This window comes from Aulonocara stuartgranti (genome assembly GCF_965226115.1).
Source record: "Aulonocara stuartgranti genome assembly, chromosome: 6".
Classification (NCBI taxonomy): Eukaryota; Metazoa; Chordata; class Actinopteri; order Cichliformes; family Cichlidae; genus Aulonocara; species Aulonocara stuartgranti.
Genome location: NC_138944.1, coordinates 14,310,036 through 14,322,099, shown reverse-complemented (window position 1 = coordinate 14,322,099; position 12,064 = coordinate 14,310,036). Strand labels below are relative to the sequence as shown.

At 38.1% G+C, this 12,064-nt stretch overlaps 1 protein-coding gene and 1 long non-coding RNA gene across 3 annotated transcripts in view; one reads left to right on the top strand and one right to left on the bottom strand.

Moving 5' to 3' along the window:
* Positions 1 to 1,329: 1,329 nt before the first annotated feature.
* The window catches only part of LOC309709165 (CD209 antigen-like protein C), a 70,002-nt gene continuing 59,267 nt past the window's right edge, over positions 1,330 to 12,064 (top strand). Inside the window, exons 1-2 of one of the 2 annotated variants that reach the window (XM_082537666.1) lie at positions 1,330 to 1,561; positions 2,156 to 2,229. In XM_082537666.1, the coding sequence (XP_082393792.1) occupies positions 1,413 to 1,561; positions 2,156 to 2,229 (223 nt within the window). In that variant the 5' untranslated portion in view covers positions 1,330 to 1,412. The remainder of the gene's footprint in view (positions 1,562 to 2,155; positions 2,230 to 12,064) is intronic. The other variant, XM_082537667.1, reaches the window with a different exon arrangement.
* On the bottom strand, positions 4,341 to 5,355 carry LOC309709167. The gene is made up of 2 exons (XR_014277444.1): positions 5,181 to 5,355; positions 4,341 to 4,598 (listed from the first exon to the last, which is right to left on the bottom strand). It is a non-coding gene; the product is annotated as an uncharacterized lncRNA (long non-coding RNA).

The window sequence follows — 12,064 nt, the reverse complement described above, 5'->3', positions numbered from 1 at the left end:
ACTAAAGAAGAAGACATTAAAATGAATGAATTAGGTGAGTGTAACGCTAAACAGTATTATCATTATTAACATTGCTGTTTGTTATTTTCTTGAGCATAATTTTGAAGGTTCAGTTTTACTGTCCTTTGCAGCTCGCTATATCCAACGAGGATGGATATACTTCAAACACAGTTTATATTACGTTTCATCTACTGAAAACACCTGGAATGACAGCAGAGAGGACTGTCTGCAGAGAGGGGCAGACTTGGTGATTATCAACAGCAGAGAGGAACAGGTACAGTATATAGGAGCAAAATCTGTTTCTGAGACACAAAGACAAAAGTGTAAAACTCAGATGTATTTTATATTATTGTTCATTTCTTTTTCTGTGAATAAGAACTTCATAAGAGAGTTAAAAAATCGGACATGGATTGGACTGACTGACGCAGAAAAAGAACAGACATGGAAATGGGTGGATGGGACTACACCTACCATCAGGTTTCACACTTTATGTTTGTTACATAACTCTTTCATAAATTATTATTGGTAACTTGCATTTTAAGATAAAGTGTAGGTGTAAATTCTTGTCCTTGTGTGTAGTTGTTTGTTCAGTACGGTGGCCCCTAGAGACAAAGCACGTACAAACTCCAAAACACTTGCTAACTCCAAAACACTTGCAAACTCCAAAACACTTGCAAAGTATCTGAGGCTGAGACCACAGGACAGTAAAACATGATTGTTGGGCTTCATTTCTGTACTGAACAGTCATTTAAGATTAGTTAGTAAATAACAATTAGCTAATGTTGTTCATGAGACTAAAGTCATATCACTTTGGTAATGTAAATATAATATGGCAAATATTATAGTTATTATATTAATCATTATTGGCTATTACAGCAGTGAACATGAACTCTGTGTCAAATACTGAGCCTCAGTACAGATTCAAGTTGCAGTTATTTATATGTCTTATCACCTTAAATCTTCACTCAAAGACAAGTATCTTTGACAGTGCATATATAGGTGTATCATATATAAAAGACAAATGTTGTTCCTTCAGTATGTTGGCATTACTAAATTTGGCTCATTGCTTACATATATTTATAAAAAGAAAATGTACGAGCTGTGATAACTGTTTCTGATAAAATGAAGAGTAGACTGATATATGAAATATTCCTTTATTGGGTGAGAAAATCAGACCATGTCATAACTGCTGTAGCTGTAAGTCATACAGAATAGATATCAGAGCCTTAAACAGGCTGACTTCTGCTAAATGGGTCAAACTGGGCAGAAAGTCTACAAACACATAACATCCTTATAGAATATGATGTAACACTATAGATCAATGTAACCACGGTAACTTCTGACCCCACTTCCGCCAGTCCCTTTATTGTGGCGGGAATGAATCCTGTATAAGTTCCGGGTCAATCAGCTGCATGTCCCTGCTCCTCTGGCTGCTGTTGTCCCTGTGGTTGGCGTACTTGTCAGATATCGACAAATTTTGCACTACAGGCCAGTTGACAGCGTGCAATAACCCGGCCGATTCATTCATCTTTACACTACCTCACAATCGACTCAACGGTGAGTTATTTGTTTGTTTTGTCACAATTAATGACAATGCGGAGCCGCGATCGCACATCCTAAAACGCCAGTAAGCTAAAGCTAGGCTAGCGACAGTAAGTGCAATTACTAGTTTTATTTATTGAATATTGTTGTTTTTGTTTATTCCGTTATGGACGAATGTTGACTTAATGTATCTAGAGTTGAACGAGTGATTTGATTTTTGTAGTTTTGTCCGTTTTGGATGTTTTTTGTTACTTTTCTGATGAAATGCCAAAACGGCCTATGAGATTTTGCATTGAGTTAAATTCCATTGAACTTATTGAATCTGTTGCGCAACACCTGTGATTAAATGAGTTTTGTAAACATATTTGATTAACTTTGAATAATATTTATTAGCTTTAACGCTGATATACTTTGATGGGACCCATGAGAATGTTTTTCTATAATAGTATTTAGAATGAAATTCATTATAAGAGATGATGGTTTATTGATTGTTGTATGAAACGTGGCATTGATTACTTGACTTTGTTATTTATGGATTTATTTTGTCACAGCAGTAGAATGCTGTTTCGTTTTCTTCTGTGAATGATTATGTTTTTGACCTTGTTTAGGTCAGGGTTTTTTTTTTTCTCCCGCAATCAGCCCTGATCAGCGCGAGATGGCGAGCCACCCGACCACCGCTACGTTGCGGTAGGATTATGAACCTATGGACTGAATCAAACTGTTGACACATGACCTATCACAGGTCCATGGAACTAAAATAAATCACATACTGGACTACACCTCATTCCACCTCCCTTTTGGAACCCAATAAGCTGTTTTGTATTGTCAACATTATTTTTGGTTGTGATATATATGCATATTTATTTATTTTTTGTACATCTGTCTATATATTCCTCATAACAAACATAATATATATATTTTGAGCTCAACTTTGATTTCCTGTGTTTTATTCACACCCTCAGGCTCCATAGTCGAAACTTATTCTGATAGCTCATTGTCTATGAGGCTGCAGTCAGGCGCCCTGGTCCTTTAACCGCGTTACATCAACTTACCTCAGAATATATAAAGCATATAAACAATTACAGCAATATGATGCAACTGTCAGGGTTCCTGGGTCGGTGACCCAGTGTTTTCAGTTTTGTTCATGTTCAGTTTATTTTGCCACTTCCATGTGCTCACTTCCTGCTTTTCCTGTGTCAGCTCGTCTTGTGTCATTAGCCAGATTATGTTCAGCTGTGTACTCACTGGTCTCTCATTATCATCCTCATCAGTCTGTGTATTTAAGCACTCTGTTTCTACTCGTTCACTGTCGTGTCATTGATGTTAATGTCGTCTGTGTGTTCAGTTTGTCAACCAGCCAGTCAGTCAGTCCTTTGTTCATTCATTCAGCCAGCCATTTCCTACCTCTGTACTGTTTGTTCACTCCTTCGGCAATAAACATCCACCTTCACCTACCTGCCTGTGAGTCCAGCGTTTGGGTCCTCCTTCTCTCATCCACGACACTACTCCTGACAGCAACAAACACAGCAGTACTACTAATGCAAAATACTCAAAGCTTTATAGAAATGAAACAAACATTTATTTTTAGCTCCATTCTGCTGCTGATACATACTTTAGGTTTCTGAATATTAAACTTGTTGCTGCCTTTCATAGTGTGTAACTTGAAGGCCCTGAGTACTTTGTCCCACACTGAAAACACTGGAATGATCAAATTATTTGAACATTGCCTAATAAGACTGATTCAGGACAGACAATTAGTTATTTAAACTTTCCTAGCAGTCCTTCACAAACAGGGAACAGTCTGTCTATTCTCTCCATCTGTCAGCTGCTGCTGGCTCTTCCTCCTCCTCTTCCTCACACCCTGCTGAGTTTGTCCCGGTGGATCATCAGGGGTGCAAAGCCTCACAGATGATGTGCAGCAGTGGGTCCCTCAGTCTGTCCTCACTCTGGACACTTGCAGTTGTCACACATGGAAATCAAATGTGTGATAAGATGCAGGATTCAAACACAAGTGTGACTTATTAATGAATGTTCATACTTTTATTACACAATCAGAGAGAAAGAAAAAGAGAGAGAGTGCAGGACAGCCAGACAGACAGATGACAGTCTCAGGTGTATACACTGCTACAAAACAGCACAAAAGAAGGAGGATTTAGTGTTTGTGTTATTACGAAACAAGAAGAGTTCCCAGATGGTACAGTGGACACATGTGTGACTCCTGTGATTAAAGCATCTTTCTTTCAGCTTAACGAGTGAACCGTCAGCTCGTTCAAACACACGTTAAAGTCAGTTTGGCTCGACCCCACCGAACAGAGGCAGCAATATAACATAGCTAACATTAACAGTGCAGTGAATCCTGCTTGTGCCGTGATATTCAGGACTGCAAACCGAGCAGCATCACTGACTTTCAGCTTGTGTTTGTGGATATATGACTGACTTTAATTATCCATAAAATCATCACATTCTCTGTACACAGCAAATCCAGCATGTCCAAATTAACACTGTCGGATTTGATTTCAACACTATTAAAGTGTCTATATGGGTCCACACCAGAGAGTGTTAATTTAACTCTTTTTGGAGAGTTGGTACTTTAACTCTGTTTTAGTGTTAAACACCAAATCTGTCTGGAGTTGATAATTTAACACTTGGTGTTAAGAGTTTATATATTAATTCTCCAAGAGTATTTTAGTTTAACTACGTAAGAGTTATCTTCTAATTCATTCTAAAAAGCGGGAATTTTACTGTTCTGAACTTCTAGAAATTTCTTTTGGAAATAAACATTTACTAAAAAGACGCAATGGTTTTTGAAAAACATTTATTCTGAACTGTGCACCACAATTTCAAAACATTTTCTGAAAGATGTAACAGTGTACATGTTCTCACTTTCATTAGAATTTTGTTTATCAAAAGGTCTGACATAGGTGAGCTGGTAAATGCAAATAACAGCATTCTCATCACTTATTTCTTCAATACAATATGCATGTCCTTCATTCATCCCTTTGTGGAACTTCAACGCACTTCTGCTCTCCCCCATATTCCATCTTCACAAGCATATCCTGTGCGGAGATTGAATAAAAATTTGTTGACCCTAATTAATGGCACAAATAATCCAGTAAACAATTGCAGCACAGTAAAAAAAAAAGGAATCCTCTTTGAGCCATTACTTGTGTAAAGTATTTTCCCAAAAGACAAGGACACGGGCAACAGGTAATACTGAACTAAATGTAAAACCTCAACCTTTTTCATTTTTACCTAGACCGTGTGCACAAAACTCTGGAGGGATCTATGCTAACGTAGAATCCAGTCAGGACGTCTGCTACTGCTGTTTGCTCGGTTTTTTTTTATATGGGCGATCGTTTTCAGGCTTCAAGTAGCACCATTATACCAACATTTCACATTCTAGACATTGTTTTAGGTGTATTTGACCAAAAGTTTGACTGAAAATTCACATGCAAGCTTTTTTCAAGGCTGTGGTATTTGCCCGCAGACAATACCTTTCAGCTAGCTAAAACAGAATATTATGCTATCACCGAGCAACATGGCTATTGCCTTTCACACAGCTTTGTCTCAACTCCAAAGAGCCACAGAAGTAAAAGCTAATAGAAATAATTGAAACAATCTTTGAAAAAATGACTTACCAAGCATGGCAAACAACTCAAATACGTAGAGCAAAATGTTCTGAAACGGCTTCACTTCAGCTTCGATTGGAGCCGTGCTGGGGGCGGAGTCTGTGAATTTACTCTGTTGGTGTCATAGCCCCTCTAGGAGTTCAGAGTTAAGAGGTCAAGATGTTTCCATTGTAACACCTCCAGATTTGACATAGAAACACTCATTTTTAACACTCGATTTTAACTACTATCATTTTACACCTCAGAGTTACATTAAAACAGGGGTCAGCAACCTTTTTGAAAGTGAGAGCTACTTCTTGGGTACCGATTAATGTGAAGGGCTACCAGTTTGACACACACTTCTCAAATAACAAATTTCCTCAGTTTAACTTAATTATGTGTTATCATTAATAATTAATGATATTCATCTATGTACGGACACTAATTATGTTAATTATTTTTCACCATAATTATAAAGAATGCAAGTAGGAAACAAGGTAGGAAACATAAATATCAATATGCAACACTTTATTTCTATATATCTCTGCAAGTATTTACATTTTGAAGTGATCACTTCTACAACATTTTCACTTACCACTAACAAATTTTAACAAATCATGCACTGTTACATACATTATTTTTGTATGTATGTAACATACAAAAAATCAACTTTCAAATTTTACAGAACTTTTCACCAAATTGGCAGCATTTTAAAGCAAATTTTCACATGTTACACTTAACAAACACATTTGTTTTTCAATAATTAAATTCAACTTTGACATGACACTGTAATGTTGCCACTGAGAACATCTAATATGGCTTTCTTTGTCTGTTAGTGGGAAACCTGGCATTGCATGCTGTTCACCAGTGTGTTCTAATCTGGGGTATAACTTGACACTGCAACTCTGAGTGAGTCTTGCAGATGTGCATCGGAGAGGCGTGTTCTGTGTTTGTTCTTGATGAAGTTCATGTCAGAAAAGGCTGATTCACAAAGATAGGTTGAACCAAACAGGCTGGCAACCTTCATAGCTGCTGTGCACACACCACTGTACTTTTCTGTGTCAACAAGGCACCAAAAGTTTGGTGCACCCAGATAGGCTTTGAGGTGGACGTCATTTTGCAATGTTACAATTTCGATTTCCACCTGTCCAGCATCCAAGCTGAACATTGAACTTAGTTGCTCAGCAATGCATGTTGTGTCCACATTCATGAAAGGATTGGAAACAAATGAGACACATGGCTCAAGCTGATCAAGGTCACAAAACCTGTTCTCAAACTCTTGACCAAGTCAGTTTATGACTTGAGTGTACTTTTCTGCAACTTTGTCAAAAGTCTTAGATGCTGAAGCATTGTCTTTCAGCACCATCTGCACAGAGGGAAAGTGCAGCACCTATTTTCTCTGTAAATGCACAGAGAAAATGTTCATCTGGGCTTTAAATCCATTTAAAGCACTTATCATGTCAGCAACAGTCTTACCTTTGCCTTGCAGCTCACAGTTCAAATGGTTCAGTTTCCCAGTAATGTCTGTTAAAAACGCAAGGTCAAGTGTCCACTCAGTGTCCTCCAGCAGAGATGTGTCTTCCCCTTTGGATTGCATGAACTCCTTGATTTCACCCAAAAGTGACAAAAAAACGAAGCAAAATCCGTCCCCTGCTGAGCCATCGGATTTCCGTATGTAGTAGCAGGTCACCATATTCAGCTGACAGCTCCTCCAATAGCACCTTGAATGTTCTGTGCTGTTTAGCTCTGGAGCGGATGCTGTTTATGATCTTCACGACGGGAGTCATGACGTGCTCGAAGCTGATCACCTTTGCGCATAACGCCTGCTGGTGAATGATGCAGTGGTAATGCATGAAGTTTGGGAACTCTGTGTCACCTTTACAGTGAGCGATGAATCCCGTATGTCGGCCGATCATAGCAGGAGCCCCGTCGGTAGTCACTGATACCAGCTTTTCCAACGGTACCTTTTTCTTCGCGAAAAACTCCTTCACTACGTTATAGATGTCAACTCCCTTCGTAGTTGTCTTTAGTGGCAGTAGTGTCAGAAGTTCTTCTTTTGTGGAGAAACCATCAAATACCATCAGCCGTGCTGTACTGCTGCTGTCGACGGACTCGTCACACTGGATGCTAAACCAACTGCACTTTGCCAGATCCTGATCCAACTGATCGGCCAAGTTCCCGGACATAGCCGACACTCTTTTAACAATTGTAGTTGCCCCCAGCTGGACATCAGAGAGAGTGGAGATTACATCGTTTCCATATTTCTCGTCTTTAAGCACAGTTTTTGCAATTATCATCATTGCTTCTTTGAAAACCTCCCTGTCTAAAAATGCCTTCTTTTTCTTAATCATGAAATGTGTAGCTCTAAATGAGGCTTCGGTTGCTTTTTGAGAGTTTTTCACCGGTCTCGTGAAAAAAGACTGCTGTTTGCTCAAACCTGCCTTTAATTCGCGGGCCTTTTCCGCTCGCAGTGTGCTGCCCTTTGGGTAGTTAGCATGGTAGCTTGTGTGACACGTTCGGAAATGTCTCTCCACGTTGTGCCGCTTTGCCGTTGCCACAGTTGCCCCGCAAATGAGACACACGCATGAATCTTTCACAGTGGTAAAAAAAGAACTCTTCCTCCCATTCACTGTGAAAATTATATGTTTTCTTCCTTTTTTCCGCCATGTTTTCCTCATCTCCTCACCTTTGCCTTTGCTGGTCTTCACGGCAACTGTTTCCGTGGAGACCAGCTAGCACTAAATATTAGATCATGATCTAATATTTAATAATAAACATTTTTTTTAATATATTATCTCTAACAAATTAACACCAATGCAATTGTGATTAAAAAAAAATAGCAAGAAAAAATAAAAATAGATGCAGCTTACTGGTAAGTTGTTATGGTGAGCTATTTTTAGAACAGGCCCGCGGGCGACTCATCTGGTCCTTGCGGGCGACCTGGTGCCCGCGGGCACCATGTTGGTGACCCCTGCATTAAAAGAATGTGACTCTACTTAGAGTAAAATTAACTCTACTTTTGCAAGAAGACTATTAACACCAAAACATTTAACACTTTTGAATTTGCTGTGTAAGATTAAAGTCAATTATTGAATGGCGTATATTTTGAAGTAAAGGCTTTAAAACCAAGTTAGTACAAATCGTACTAGTACATAATCGGCCTTAAAATGCGGCCTTTAAGGCTGCAGACCCCAAATCCGGTCATTGGTACTTCCTGGCTTGTGTAGTTACTAGGTAACAAAAGCTCAACACTGCCCCTAGCGTCCTGGAGCACTTCCGTTGTGTTTTGGAATTTGCAAGTGTTTTGGGGTTTGCATGTGTTTTGTCTCTAGGGGCCACCGTAGTTCAGTATACCATGACTTCAGTGTCAGTATAAAATGGTTAGTCTTTTTTTCTGTTTGTGTTCAGCTTCTGGTACATCGGCGAGCCTAACAATGTTGATGGAGGTGAAGATTGTGGAGAAATCTATTTCTATAAAAGAGAAAACTCCTGGAATGATGCACCATGTGGCAGAAAAAATGTCTGGATTTGTGAAAAAAATTTATAGATAATTTAACCCACCAGAAAATATTAAGATGTAAAATCATGACAAATAAATGTAGTCATATAATATCACCATTGATTTCAGGTAGTCAGCTGATTTTAAGTGAAAGCAGAGAGGCAGAAAAGACAACCAACATAATACTTTGTTTATAAAGTTGGTGTGCAGTCTGTTGTCTGTATGTTATACACAGAAAAATATTTAAATACTGTTCAAATTATGTGATTATCTTCTTTTTATACATATAAAATGTACCTCTGTTCCAGAGTTTTCTGCCATAAGTGGTACAAAACTTTCCATAAATGTGTTGGCAGCACTGATTTGCTTTGAGCAAACATAATCATGTGTGTTTGCAAATAATATCAAAAATACTTTATTCATTACATTATAACAGCAAGAACTGTTTCTCGAGTTATGTGTGACAACATGAGCCTGGTTACTGGAAAACAAGTAAATGACTTCAATAGTTTGGAAACTAAATGAGAAAAATGCAAAAACCCATGTGGAAGATTGTCACAGTTACCATTTTTTAAGGGTGCCAGAAAAAAACCAAATTATTTGTAGAAAGAATGATGTGAAGTTGTCTGACTGCTTGTATTCAGTGCCATTTTGTTATTACCACATATACTTCATTAAAAGGCCTGGAATCGCTTTTTCTTATTAAAAAACCCATTGCCATTTTACATGCAACATCTGTTAATGTTTAATGATCTACAGAATTATGAAAACAGCACACATAGCATTACAACAGGTAATCATGTACAGGTACTCAGAATTCTCACAGCCAGAAGGCATGCATGTGGTTACGTTAATTAGGTTGGTGATTCTAAATGTAAATAAGTACAAGCGAGCATATTCTTAGTATGGATATAAGCCTTTATTGTTTGTTTGTTTGTTTGTTCATTTATTTCAAACATGCAAACAATATTCAGGTAGATTTAATAAAGAAGATAAGAGAGAAAAAAATACTAAACAAAAGTCAATACATTTCAATATTGCTACCGTTCTAATTCATTTACATGTTGAAAGGGAGTGGTGCCACTAGCAGCAGCAATTAGACAGAATTCAGTAATTAAGGGCATAAAATGCAAGAACGTGGAGCATAAAATCAGCCTTTATGCGGATGATGTGTTACTCTTTCTCCAAAATTCACAAACCAATATCTCTGGGGTGATTGAATTGATAAACTCTTTTGCAAGAATATCAGATTACTCAATTAACTGGTCAAAATCTACAGTTCTACCGATTAATTGCTCCCCCCATAATTCCTCTTCTACACCACTGCAATCGGGAAATATAAAATATTTAGGTATTAATGTTTCTCCCAAGCTTGCAGATCTAACTAAATTAAACCATATCCCGCTTTTAAAGAAGGTAGAAGATGATCTGGCTAGATGGAAATGTCTACCCATATCACTCATGGGAAGGGTTGCCGCTATAAAAATGATGGTCTTACCAAAAATAAATTATTTATTCTCAATGATCCCAACTAAACCGCCACAAGATTGGTTCAGATCTCTAGATTCATGTATGTCCAAATTCCTTTGGAAAAATAAACCCCCCCGAATAAGCTTAAAAACACTACAAAAGACCAAGGATAAAGGAGGATTAGAACTACCTAACTTTCAGCACTACTTCTTAGCCAACAGGCTTCAGTTTATCTCAGGATGGCTAAAACATACCTTCTTAGATGAACCTTGGCTAGATGTAGAACAAGCACTTTGCAATAATCTAGAGATCTCAGACCTACCATTTATCAGCTCAAACATCCAACGACATGAATGCTTTAAAAGCATCAACATCAGCTCTTCTCTGACAGCATGGTGGGAGTTTCTAAAATTGACGGCGTCTTCATTAATCCCATGCAAACGTACACCTATCTGGAACAACCCTGACATATTACAAAACAATAATATGATAAACTTTTCAGATTGGAGTGGTAAAGGAATAAAATATTTAGAACATATACTAGAAGGAACAGAATTTATTTCATTTGACGGACTAGTTACACAATATGGGATCAACAAGAAAAGATTTTTAGAATATCAACAAATTAAATCCATAGTAAAAAAGAAATTTAAACCGGGTCAAGTTGAACTACAAACACCACCAAGTGTGGTTCAATTTCTTACTCTTAAACCCCCCAAATTACTATCCAAAATATACAGAACACTTTCTAAATTAGATGAATCAATATCACTTCCTATTGCAAAATGGGAAGCGGATTTATCAGTTAACTTAGACCTAAACTTCTGGTCTCAGATTTGCTTAAAAACCTTTCATCTAATTAGAAATCCCAGTCTTCAATTAATTCAATACAAAATATTACATAGAGTGCACTATACAGGTCATCGGATGTTCAAGATGGGTTTTACGTCTACCAACAACTGCTCACACTGCCAAACCAATTCACTGGACAATTATATCCACGCTCTTTGGTTCTGTCCACCAGTTCAGAAGTTTTGGCGCGAGATATGTGAAGACTTATCAAAGTGTCTGAAATGTAACATTCCAACTTCCCCCTTAGTGTGTTTGTTGGGCAGCTTAGATAATGTCACTTCAGAAAAGAATATAGCCCATATGGTTTTCACTGCCCTATGCATAGCCAAGAAAACAGTCCTCATGAACTGGAAAAATAAAAAATAATCTTAATTCTAACCAATATAGAAATTATCTATTAGATTACATTAGTCTTGATACAGCCTCTGCCACCACATCAGATCATTTGCTCTGGGCTCCTTTGATCAGCTCCATCATTCATATTCATATATATATATATATATATATATATATATATATATATAAAAAATTAGGGGTGCAACGATATTCGTATCGATATTGAACCGTTCGATACAGTGCTTTCGGTTCGGTACGCATATGTATCGAACAATACAAAATTTTTAATTTATTTGATCAACTTTCCTTCTGACGATGCTGTCTGTGTTGAGCGCTCAGTGAATCTGCGTTCGACTACTCCGCCTAGGCTCGACAGTGCAGCCTAGGCGGAGTAGTCGAACGCAGATTCACTGAGCGCTCAACACAGACAGCATCGTCAGAAGGAAGAGCGCAGGGCAAGCTAGCGAGACAGAAGTTAAGCTCTCCTTGCAACATGGACCTCTCGCACCCTCATTCAGATCTGGCGTTTGGAATTATTTTGGTTTTCATGTGACGTATGACGTATGACCCTGAAGGTAAGTTATGTCATGCAAGAGTCATGCACTAAAGTAAAACAGTATGTTGGATGTGCCATGCAATGCTCAATTACATGGGTGGGAACTAGTGTGTTAGCGCAGTTAGCTCGTTAACGTGTTGGCCGTCTAGCCCCATGCACGGGGCGATCGGCGGTAGCTCGTTAACGGAGATTTACCATGTT